Source organism: Stigmatopora argus, chromosome 1 (genome assembly GCF_051989625.1).
Source record: "Stigmatopora argus isolate UIUO_Sarg chromosome 1, RoL_Sarg_1.0, whole genome shotgun sequence".
In the NCBI taxonomy this organism is placed as follows: domain Eukaryota; kingdom Metazoa; phylum Chordata; class Actinopteri; order Syngnathiformes; family Syngnathidae; genus Stigmatopora; species Stigmatopora argus.
The window spans coordinates 10,101,266-10,113,858 of NC_135387.1; the positions used below are offsets into that span (position 1 = coordinate 10,101,266).

General features: G+C 41.6%; 1 protein-coding gene across 2 annotated transcripts in view; it reads right to left on the minus strand.

Moving 5' to 3' along the window:
- filip1l (filamin A interacting protein 1-like) overlaps positions 1 to 12,593 on the minus strand; it is a 29,053-nt gene that overhangs the window by 10,231 nt on the left and 6,229 nt on the right. Inside the window, exons 2-4 of one of the 2 annotated variants that reach the window (XM_077604165.1) lie at positions 4,087 to 4,268; positions 3,768 to 3,941; positions 3,062 to 3,240 (exon numbers count right to left, since the gene is read on the minus strand). In XM_077604165.1, the coding sequence (XP_077460291.1) occupies positions 3,062 to 3,240; positions 3,768 to 3,941; positions 4,087 to 4,260 (527 nt within the window). In that variant the 5' untranslated portion in view covers positions 4,261 to 4,268. Of the gene's footprint in view, positions 1 to 3,061; positions 3,241 to 3,767; positions 3,942 to 4,008; positions 4,269 to 12,593 lie in introns of both variants that reach the window. The other variant, XM_077604163.1, reaches the window with a different exon arrangement.

Consider the following 12,593-nt stretch of genomic DNA (forward strand, 5'->3'; position numbering starts at 1 on the left):
TGCTGCCAGACAACTTCTTCAAACATGTTGTTATTTGGACACAATAGCAAATACTGTGAATTTGTTGATGTGCTAGTACACAGTCTAAACACATAATAAATTCGATGGGTTTCAGGGATGCAAAAAGTACTGCAAAAACATCCTCAAATATGTTTAAGTACCGTTACGGACAAAATGCAGGAGCAAACCTGATACCAAGAACTTTTAATATAAGCACACTTGTAATGGTACTAAGTTTGTTTTTCCTTTTAGTTTTTTGCAAAAATGTATGGAAAATTTTCAATGTGACCATTGTTGAAACAAATCCTATGGCCAATAGCTGTTGTTTCAGCAATGGTATTGAGGCACTAACATATAACTGGATGTATTTTTTTAAACATTGTAGCATGCCTTGATTTTTACTTTTACAATGTCTGTGACATTGACCAAGCACATCCAATATGGCGGTGAGATGAAACACCTTTCTGGACATTCACTTTTTTTCACTGTGTACAAGAAGCAAATTTCAAGTTGTATAGAGATAATGTTTAGTCACAGTAATGACAGTGAATTGATTAGCTACTTTCCCTCTTTGGTTGGGTTTACTTGTACAGTAACTGCTGCTGAGTTAATAATTTTCCTCTGTGGCAAGCTCGGTCAAACAGAAACATTGATGGTTTTTGAGGAAACATACCACATTTTAAATATAAAATTTGTGTTACGGTTGAATGGGGAGGGCAAGTCTGGATAAGTGCCTTAGTGATGATGAGAACATCGCCCAAGAATGTTCTAGACCCATTGATGTCATCTCCACCACCACAGTTAAGCCAGCCAGATGGAATAAAAGATAAATGGGAAGCCCTGTGTACTAAATAAGAGGTAGACTGTGTCATGTTTGTAGGTGTCATGTTATACTTCCCCTCAATGTATATTTTGTTTTATTCTGAGATTAGAAGTATTTTTATTGCAAAGATTGTTCCAGAGGGAGCTGCAGAACATTTCATTATTTTAGAGATTGTTTGGATTCACTTTAACATCAAGTAAACTACACAGCAATTCAATGCCAAATTAAATATTTACAGGTAACCGTCTGAAAGCATGGCCTGAATGGGATCAGCCCGACTTTTACTGAAGTATCTTTTCCAGTTATGTGTTGGATTTCATTTTTTCTTCTTCTTCTTTTTTTAAACTAAAGTTGTCCAAAATTCTGGACAAGTTTGGTAGGTTTGAATCTCAATTAAGGCCATATAGAATGTTTTCAATGCATTCATGTGCTTGGAGTGATTTTCTACAAGTATTCTAAATTCCTACCACATTCCAAAAACGTAACCTTACGTTCACCGAGTGTCTAAAATGACCTTTTAGTGTGAGTGTGCTTGACAATGTTTGTCTATTCATCAATTGCCTGATGGACCATCGACAGGGCACTCAACCTAAACCAGCTTGAATAGGCTCGAGTTTCAGGATATGTAGTAATATATGGTCCGTTCATTGCTCGAGCCCTCATCCAACTTCAGTATATAGCAGCAATTGAAGCCCGAATAAAAAGATTAAAGTTTCAAGAGAGCAGGTTGTTATTCTTTTGTTTTAAGGCAGTAATCACTCATTTTCACTGGCATTATAATTTTACACTTGGGTCGTCTTCATTTAATCCACTGCATTAGTGAACATGACAAGCAAACAAGCCACGAGCCTGGTATTTAAGTTTAGATGCATTGGTCAAAAGGAACCACAGTCGTGTGAACCTGGATTCATGTGTTGCCGGGTTGCGTTCTTAAATATTAGGTCCTATTCCTTTAAAATGAGACACTTTATGGAATTATGTACACAATTTGATTTTAAAAAATCTTTAGTGCCTTTATAAACTGTCTCTGACATTCCAATGTGTTGAAAATTATTTGACGCAGTCCACAGTTCCCATTGGCAAGGGCGTAGCTAAAGCGAAAACCAGGGCCACTTAGTGGCCTACCAAGTTTTCCATCTCTTTTGGGGAATAATTTGAAAAAAAATGTTTTTTTACTCCTTGCACCTTATTATTCATTTTATCTGCACTGTAGAGAGCACAGGGCGGCCCGGTGGGGCAGGTGGTTAGGCGTTGGCCTCACAGCTTTGGAGTCCTGGGTTCAAGTCCAGGTCGGACCATCTGTGTTGAGTTTGCATGTTCTCCCTGGGCCTGCGTAGGTTTCCTCCGGGCACTCCGGTTTCCTCCCACGTTGCAAAAACATGCATGGTAGGCTGATTGGACATTCTAAATTTACTCTAGGTATGGGTATGAGTGTGCAAGGTTGTCCGTCTCCTTGCGCCCTGCGATCGGATGGCCACCGATTCAGAGTATCCCCCGCCTCTGGCCCGGAGACAGCTGGGATTGGCTCCAGCACCCCCCGTGACCCTGATGAGGGTAAAGCGGTTCAGAAAATGAGATGAGATGAAATGAGATGGGATGTCGAGAGCACCTCAATCTCATTGTACAATTCTGTAATGACAATAAATGCATTCATTCTTTCAAGAAAACAACTCATCTTTAACTTAGAGACATTAAGGCTTTTATCTGTGATTAGTTACTTCTGAACGACAAAATTCCCAAACATTGAATTCAATCGACCACAGTTTTAACGTTTAGTTTGCAGTTTGGCGGTGCCCTATGACTAGGAGTATACAAACTTAAAGCCAAATGTGATTTTTTTTTAAATGCAGATGGCAATTAAATTGGCTCCCCACCTTGAGTTCCCTCCAAAAGAACAAAGGCAAGAAAGTCTCTGTCTATGTAACATTTATCTCTAAGTTGAGGTCATGTTTTAAGAAACATCTGTTACTGATTAGCACGGTGTTTTTGCTCTGGCTCCCACACCCCTGCTGCTCCTGCATCAGCCGGCATGCGATGAGCTCATCACACATGACAGACAATCCATCAACAGGAAGTTTCTGCCAACGTTGTCAAAAACGTCTTAAACTCAAAGCGAGCGGGCCAGGTTCGACCCATCGTGTTATTGCCAGTGGCCCTCAAATAACATTTAGCTTTTCCTCCCTTGAGGTTAGGGAAAACTGTGATGATGGCATCAGTGCTGCATTCTTGTGCACTGACCTCTCTCGCTCTTGCTCCAGCAGGTTGGTGAACTCGTCACTCTTCTTCATAAAGTCGCCATGGTTGCGCTTTTCGTCCGCCATTTTATGCAGGGCCTGCTTGTGAGCCTGCTCCACCATCAGCAGTTGCTCCAGCATGCGGCGATACGTCTCCCTCTGCTTTTCCACCAGCTTGTCAAGCTAAAAGACAATAGCGTGACGGAGACATAGTTAGGCTGACGAGTTTTGAAGATGGATCAGAACAAATATTTTATTGCTAGACCTTAAGTAACATTTTTAAAGATGTGTACTTAACATCGTTATACTTCTGGCAACTTTCATTCCAACGGTATCATATTTCATAAATCGATCTGATATACATATATACAGGTGACCAAAACCCCCCTGAAATTTTGAAGTGCGTATTGGCAGACAGTAAGTAAACACCGTCATTTTGGTAACCATGATGAATTTAGTATGACATTCACAGTATCGCAGCTTAAATGTTGCAGCGGACAGCTGAGGAATCTCAACAGCAGATTTTAAGAATAAAAATAGAAAAACGTCATCTAAAGGACATCATTTAAACAAATGAAATTCCATCATTATTTCTTAAATGGCAGGTTTTAATGGTTTCATATACTACAAACAAAATATGTTTCTTATATCACTTTTGATTTATCTATATGTATCTATATTTCAGGAATTTTCTACTGGACTGTTGTTACCTCCACCATGGGCTGTTCATAGATGTCTTCCTGTAAGCCATCAGTCTTGCCCTGTATGGAATCCCGCTGCAGAGCCTGCAGCACTTTGGGTGGCGTGACAAAGCCATATTTGGCTTCCAGGAGGGCCAGATCAATTTTTTCAGCCTTCAACACAGTGATGACCTCATCTCTAGCCTGCAGAGATCAGAACGAAGATGTGTTTTGACTGAGAATATGTGTCTTTCCTTTCTTTTCACCTGACCTGCAGCTCTCCCTCTAGCAAGCTCAGCAAAAAGACCAGGTCTTCACGTGAAAGGTCTCTGGTCTTCTCTCTACGCACCCCCTTTGCAGTACCATTGTTGCAACTCTTGTTGGTCTTGTGGTTTCGCTGGATGGTGCCTGTGTCATCAGGGGGCTCCCGATGGCGACTTCGCCGTTCCGGCCGCCCAGAGGGCTCTTCTTTGGCCAACTTGACCTTAGTGACGTCCTCCAGGCTGCTGCTTCGGGAGCGCATGTTGCTTCCTTAAAAGCACACCATTGAGATGTTAGATTGAGTTGTACATGCTTTAGAATATCTAAAAAAAGGTGAATACACTGAAACATTTGATATACCTAGAGTTGGTGGCTTTGGCAAAACAATGAAACTTAACCACCATGAAATGCGAGCAAAATCAAGAAATTTGTGTATTTTAGGTAGGTTAGGTTCTAACAACATTTATTTAAGGATGCTCTACAGACAAAAAGGACATTTTCCTCTATCTAAAGAGCTGGGATATGATTAAATCATAGGGCTCGGAAGAAAGCAAAAAAATAATCTAGACTGTGAATAGTTTGTCTCCTCTTGGCTGCCATATTCTTCTGCGTATTGGTTTTGGATTTGCTGTCTAGCTGTCACAGCCTTCCAAACTATTCTTAGCCTCGCAGCAAAACACTGTCATCAATTCAGGACATAAATGAACAAATATCTAACAACTTGGAAACTTCATTCAGAATATATTTAAACCACCATCCTGAAAGCTGCTGCCAGCCATCTTTTAAGCCAATGAATGTACCGTAGTTTCACAACTATATGGTGCATCGCATTTAAAGGCGCAGTGTCAGTAACGAGTGCTATTTCTGTATTTGACAGACACACAGGACGCACCGCTTTTAAAGACGCAGGCAGGCATGGCAAAACATACACCAGCTTAAACATACGGACACGCTAAAAACACGTTTTTAAAAAGGCATCGGAAGCAAAACTGAGTTCGGTTGTACTTTATTTAGCCATTTTACAATGTACTCACGTCATCATCACCCACAAATCCATCAAAGTCCTAATTTTCTGTGTCCGAATTGAACAGTTGTCCAAAAATGCTGAGTTTTATACGTTCGTCCAGGCGGCCACAATCCATTCGCAAATAGTAGCTAGCGTAACTAGCCCGGCGCTGCCTGCCACCCATCGTAAAGCTGTGTTGATGCCGATGTCCAGCGTAGCTAGCGTAACTAGCCCGGCGCGGCCTGCCACCCTTCGTAAAGCTCTGTTGATGCCAATGTCCAGCGTAGCTAGCGTAACTAGCCCGGCGCTGCCTGCCACCCTTAGTAAAGCTGTATTGATGGCAATGTTCAGTGGTTTTCAAGCATCTGTTGTTAGTGCCTTTAACAACCGTGCAAGCAGACACGTTCGTCCAGGCGGCCACAATCCATTCGCAAATAGTAGCTAGCGTAACTAGCCCAGCACTTTAGTTAAGCCTCCGGGAATGACGGCAAGCTCAGAGTTCATTTTCGTGACTTGGTTTTTCACCGCTGCATCGGGGGGGCCTTAGAAACCAAACCGAAATTATTTTGCAATAAACACATGCCCACACTATATACGGGTACCTTGTAGGGGCGTGCCTTTAGCGTCCACCTTCTCTCTATATAAGAAGCGTGTCGGCAAGAAGTGTTCTCAGTCAGGCTTTAAAGCTTACACACGGCGCTCCGCATTATAAGGCGCCCTGTCTATTTTGGAGAAAATTGAATACTTTTTATTGCGCCTTATAGTCGTGAAAATACGGTACCCTTTTTTTCAGCTCATGACTATGTCGATGTTCTTTGGCCGCCTGAGTGTGTATGGGAAAATGAGTAACTGCAGCAAAAGATGATTTTAGTCTTCAAAGAATCACCGTCTGGCAAGCTCTGATGTACACTGTATGACAGACACGCTCAGGCATTCGCTGATTATGATGAACTTAACTCTGATAAATGGCTAGAACAAGCAAATGAACTCTAACCACGCAATTTATAACATTTATTTTTATATCATGAACCAAACATCTCATGGATGCCAGAAGCATTACATCATTTTTTATTGCCAATTTACTCAGAGTTCAGACTCCGAGGGATTAGAAAAGTAATAGTAGGTAATGTATCATGTGAATTGCCTGAGAAAGAGATACTTATCTTAAATGAACGGAAAATATTTCTATTCTACTCATCTTTGTACTAAATCAAATCTCATAACAGCGTGAACTTGCCAGACAATTACATAGTAGCATATTAGTGCCTTGTCAGTGACACAACCTTTATGTGAGGCACTCATATGGTCTTTGAGTGAGAGCAATGGCGGCTGGCTGATTACATTGTACAAAGCGGAGGTGAGATGTCACATGATTGTGAGCTGAGGTAATTCCCCGCAGTCCGCTACAGACTCCACATCTACTCAGTCAGAACACGTAGCTGCCAGCCAAACGCACGGGTTAGCGCAACAGAGCCGAAGGTCACAGACATGTACAGCAGCTCGGCATGTGCAAGTATCACGTAACTGCCAAAACTGCGAGTGGGATCAGAAATACATCACATAGTTAAAAGTTAAAAAGGTCACACAGGGGACAAGGAAGTCGATTCATGATACATAAAATGAATGGTTCCCTCTTTTGCTGTAAAAATGCACGTTTGGGGATTTCTATGCCAGGGGCAAATAGTCTTCTAAAATGTGACTGTCTCTAGCCCATTGAATTTGTTGTTTGATTTCTTTTAGTGTGTGTGTCTGTGTGTTTAGGCGTGACCGGACGTTTGGTCGCCGGACGTTTGGTCGCCGGACGTTTGGTTGCCCGGACGTTTGGTCGCCCGGACCCAAACGTCCGGCGACCAAACGTCCGAGTACAAAACAACACGGTCTACGCATCAATCAAAGCCCTGAGCTGTTTCACTGAGCGGACGTGTGAGTGTATAAGAGTGTGTATTTACATGAGTTGTCCCCTTAGGAAGGGACGTCAGTCAGGGTCTTAACAAGTTATCCAACAAAACACAATATTGGTCACATAAAAGTACGAGAAATTTGGAGCTTTTCTTTAGCCTAATAATTAATAGGGCATTAAGTATGACAAATTAATGATTCACAGTTTGTATTTAGGGAATTTGAGCAACAATTTTAAATGGTAATTATCAATAACCTTCCGGGCGACCAAACGTCCGGCGACCAAACGTCCGGCTACGTGTTTAGGGGTATGGGGGATTTACAGATTCCTAATTATCTATGCCTCTATAACCATGCAAATACAAAAGCAAGGTAGTTTTAATAGATGAAATGTTTTACAAGTATGTAAAAGTTATTCAAAGTATTGCGGTCATTTTTTTTTAGCCTTCTCAGAATGAAGATTATAAAAAATGCTGACGAGAATAGCTTTTTTTGTGACGACAATTATACCCACAAACATACAGATGAAATGACTCAAGCCCAGGTGCACTTGATAATGGGAATACTAATGAGAGGAGGAGCAGGAAATCAGGGATACATATTTGCATTTGATTGCCTAAAATAGTGCCAGCATTGAAAAAATGCTGGCACTATGTGAAGCTACAACTTCTGGGTTGTATTTAGGTTTTCCTCTACTATTTCAAATCAGAAAAGTTCAATTCTGTGTGCTTTTTTCCATTGTTTAAACATGATTCTTTCTGCTGTTGTGCATATGATAAAAGTTGTACCTATGATGCTAGTGATAATTTGCTGTCTGAAATGATGAATAGGCAGAAAAAATGTGGCACAGGAAGCTTAGCCTAGTTTCACCCTTTTTTTGGCTTTCATAACAGTATCTGTTTCCAATGGTCACTGGAAACAGTTTGCAGTTTGGGAATTTTCTTTCCAGTGACCACTATAGTTTCCATGATGGGCTAGCAGGTCGAAAAATCGGATGTGGTGAGCCCCAAAGATTTAACTCTTTACAATCAACACTTGACAACTACTTTGTGTTTCAGAATGTTAAAAAAAGGAACCCTTCACTTTTATTTGCTCATTAAAGTCACTGGGTTGAAAGGTGAGGAAGCAGGTGTTCCGCAAAGAAAATAAACCTCTTGCAAACACGTGCACGCACACACACACACATTACTAAGTACATTCTTGGAGCCTGACATCACACTCTGACGCGATTGAGGGCAAGCAAACCTATAGTTCAAATGCAAGCAATGAGACCAACAGATGGAGTGAGTGACCTTTTGCTATGAAGGATTAAAATCCGTATTTGTCTGTCTACAATAAACAACGTGGGCTCTGAAATAACCACTCAGACCACAGGTAAATGTGTGGTCTTCTTGTTTGAAATACACAAATAGTATATGTTGGTAATTTCCTAATGCATCTCGATTTCTGTACCTTGGATGCAGGGTTTTGCTAATTATTGTCATGCTTGAAAAATGCCCACAGGAACTAAACTTTTTTTTTTAACTTCAGCTATCAGCTCAGTAAGAACATCAACCTCATAATAGCATGATTTCCTTCCGAGGTTTTAATCATTGAGCCAAAAAAGGAGTGGGGTGTTTACAAACAGGACAGATGGTTGTCGTAGCAACAGGTGGCAAGCTGGGTTTAGGGTTCCATGAGATGACATAAAACCTACCGAGATGCTTCCTGCCAGTATGGGAGCCTTGCCAACTAGCAAGTGAAATACTAAAAATCTCATTTTGATACACTTGTGTACTTTAACGCCATATATGGAACTTCAGAATCACTGTGTGTAGGGGATAATGCTCAGGATTTTGGGGGGATTTGGTGGGTTGCAAAAGATGGATAGACATGAGTGGAAACATACTGTCTATGCAAATAGATGTGTCTCTGATCAAAGAATCTGCGATGTGCTGCTTTCTAAAAAAAATATTCTATAAGTGAGCCGTGACTGTTGATATGATTGAGTGATAATGGTGCAGCTGACTTCAGTAATATTGTCTCTTTCCATGATTTGAAGCCAGCCGCAGCTGTCAGTGAATCTTGCCTTGGCTGTTTTCCCACCTTATTTCTCATCTTACACGTGGTGAGCATTTCATCTGTCTGGATGGGAGAATCCATTTCGATGAAAAGTATGCAAGTCCATGCATGTAAAAAAAATACTATGTGCAGTGATTTCAATAAGTATTTGAACACCCTTCTATATTGCAAGTTTTCATCTCATCTCATTTTCTGAACCGCTTTATCCTCACTAAGGCCGCGAGGGGTGCTGGAGCCTATCCCAGCTGACTTCAGCCAGAGGTGGGGACACCTGCATTGGTGGCCAGCAGGGCACAAGGAGACAAACAACCATTCACCCTCACACTAACACCTAGTGGCAATTTAGAGTGTCCAATCAGTCTACCATGCATGTCTTTGGAATGTGGGAGGAAACTGGAGTACCCGGAGAAAAACCACATGCAAACTGCACACAGGTGGACCGAGCTGGATTTGAACCCTGGTCCCCCACTGTGCGTTATATGGCCTTTAATGCATTTATCTTAAACTACTTATTCTTAAACCAGTCTGATATTTTTTTGTGATTATGATAAAGATTTGTAATAAAGATTTAAAAAAATTGACTTGACTTACAGCACTCTCTAGTGGTACGAAAATTTAATACATTTGGGTCTCATTTAGTGTAAAACTATTTAAACACAACCTATTTTGGATTTAGATAAGAGAACGCCTTGTGAACTCTGAGCTTTAGAGGCAGTTGTAATTAAGGCTTGTATAAATAAACTTTGTGCTTGGACATGGAGCTGCTTAAGCACTCATTTGGGGTGGGTCATATATTCAACTTTTCCTCACCTCTTATTTACTCGATTGCATGTGTAATCCCACAAGAGATGTGTTCTCAGTTTACTAAATACCAGTGGTAACACCGCTGACTCATTTTCCCGCTCACCAATAAGCAGGCTTCTTCCCATACTCTTTAAGGGTGCCGTGCTTTCGATGCACATGCTATTCATGGCCGATCTAATGGCTTCTGACTATCAACACAGTTGTACGATAGAATACAATACACGTGGTAATAACAGTAATAACAGTAATAATAGTATATTCATTAAATTAAAATGAATTCATTCATTTTCTGAACAGCTTTATCCTCACAAGGGTCGCAGTGAGTGCTGGAGCTCATCCCAGCTGAATTTCAGGCACAAGGCTGAATTGGTGGCCAGCCGATCACAGGGCTCGAGGAGACAGACAACCATACCTACGACCAATTTAGAGTTTGTGACCAGCCTACCCTAGCATGCATGTCTTTGAAATGTGGGAGAAAACCGGGGTACCTGGAGGAAACCACCACAGGTATAACATGCAAACTCCACACAGGTGGACCGACTTGGACTTGAAACCAGGACCCCAGAAATGTGAGGCCAACACACTAACCACTCAGCCGCAGGGCAGCAATTGTGTCAGTGTTTAAGTGATTTAAAACAAACACACAAACATAACATTGGCCATGTCCCTCTCCTGATTCAAGTACATTAAATATAAAAGCTTGATATTCTGTTACCGTCAACAGTTGTCCCTTTTCAGCATTTCTGGTACCAATGTTAGTGTTGCTGAAAACCCAAGCCTCAGAAGTTCCACCATAAAAACTTAATTTTAACTGTGCAGTCATTTTGCGTGAGGTAAAACGTCAATGAACGGAACATGACGCGCAACAAGTGAACCGCATTCTCGTGCCATGGGACTATACTCACTAAGTTTAGAACTGAAAATCCCGTTTGGGCCTTTGCGCATGTTCCAACACAATTGCATTTATTATGCCATATCATCTTTCCTCTCTTGGCGCAAGCTGCAGGACACATACTGTCGCACTGTAACCAGGTCTGTTTTGGAACAGGTGATTACGAGAAAGACAAGCCACAAGTGCTGCTGGGTCGTAGTAATTTCAGTGAGGGGTGACTGGGTTCAGTTTGCCTGGTAATGTTAAGATCTTGCTTCTCTCATATCGAGCTAGGAAACACCTTGTGTCAGCAATTCCATTTACTCAGCTGTGGTGATGTACAATTCAGGCACCACTCATTTACTGGATTTATTTGGATACTGTATGTTATTATATTTTGAAGCTGAATTAAGAGGAACAGTCAATGGTGACTGACTTTAGTGCAAGCAGTCTAGGTTCGTTTCCCACTCAGGGGCGGTGTGATTGTGAGCTGGTTGTCTGTGTCTCTCTGTGAGACCTACGGCTGGCTGGCGACCAGTCTAGGTTGTAGTCTGCCTTCCGCCCAAAGACAGCTGGGAGAGGCTCATGCAAACCCCACAATCCTTACGAGAATATGCGGTACAGAAGAAGAATGAGTTTTTGGCCCGGCGGGACGAGTGGTTACCCATCGGTCTCCCAGTTTAGGGGTCGAGGGTTCGATCCCAGGTCCGTTCTTACTATGTGGAGTTTGGATTGGATTGGATTGGATTGGATAACTTTATTCATCCCGTATTCGGGAAATTTCATTGTGGCAGTAGCAAGAGGGTGATTAGACAGAACAACTAAGCAAAAGCACAAAGTACAAAGCAAATCAAAGTAAATGGGTTCATTGAGAATCATGTTCTCTCGATTTGCATGTTCTCTCTAGGCCAGTGTGGGTTTTCTCTGGGTACTATCCCAAAAAAATGCAGGCTAGGCTGGTTTGACACTGAATTAGTAAACAGGGAGTGAATTTTTTTTGTACCTCAATTGAGTTCTCATCATTATATCCATCCCCACATTCGCTTCAATTAGAGGGAAAGTAATACTCTTATAAGCTAAGTGTAGAATGGTTGTCCGTCTCCTTGTGCCCTGCCCTACGATTCAGGGTTCCCGTAGTTGGCTGGGATTGACTCCACCATTCTCTGCGGCCCTTGTGAGGACAAGCGGTTCAGAAAATGAACAAAACAACAAATGAATTCAAAAGGTGAGACATGATCCATCTTTCCAGCATTGAACAGTCATTCTTTTCAAATAAGGTTTTTTAACATGTGCTACTTTTATTTCTTATTTGTATTCATACTGTACGAATATTGTGGAGTGTCCTGTGAATTTTCTGCAGATTCTTAAAGAGGTTGCTTTAAAAAATGATCTTAAAATAAAAATTGTATATGGCGGCCAAGTGAAGGAGTGGTTAGCGCGTCTGCCTCAGAGTTCTGAGATCGAAGGGTTCGATCTCAGGTCCGGACCTTCCTGTGTGGAGTTTGCATGTTCCCCTGGGCTTGCATGAGTTTTCTCCCACCTCCCAAAAACATGCAGCATAGGCTGGTTTAACACTCTGAATTGTCCCTAGGAGTGAGTCTGATGGTGAATTGTGATCTGTCTCCTTGTCCCCTGGGAAAGGCTCCAGCACTCCCCATGACCTTTGTGAGCATACGCGGTAACAAAAATGAATGAATCAATAAAAAACTTGTTTGTTTTTTTATTGTGAAAATTGAAGCTCTTTGTTTCCACATCAACACTAAGATGAGTAGAATGCATTTTTTTTTTATTTGTTGTTGTCAAACTCATTTTAGCTGCTGACCTCAAAATAGTTTTCCCTCAGAAAGCCAGGAAGCCTGTGAAACCAATAATGTAAGATGATGAACTGATGATGAGTGTAAGCACCTTAACCAAGCACCATTTTAAATTTAACCCTGAAGAGGCTGTGCCCAAT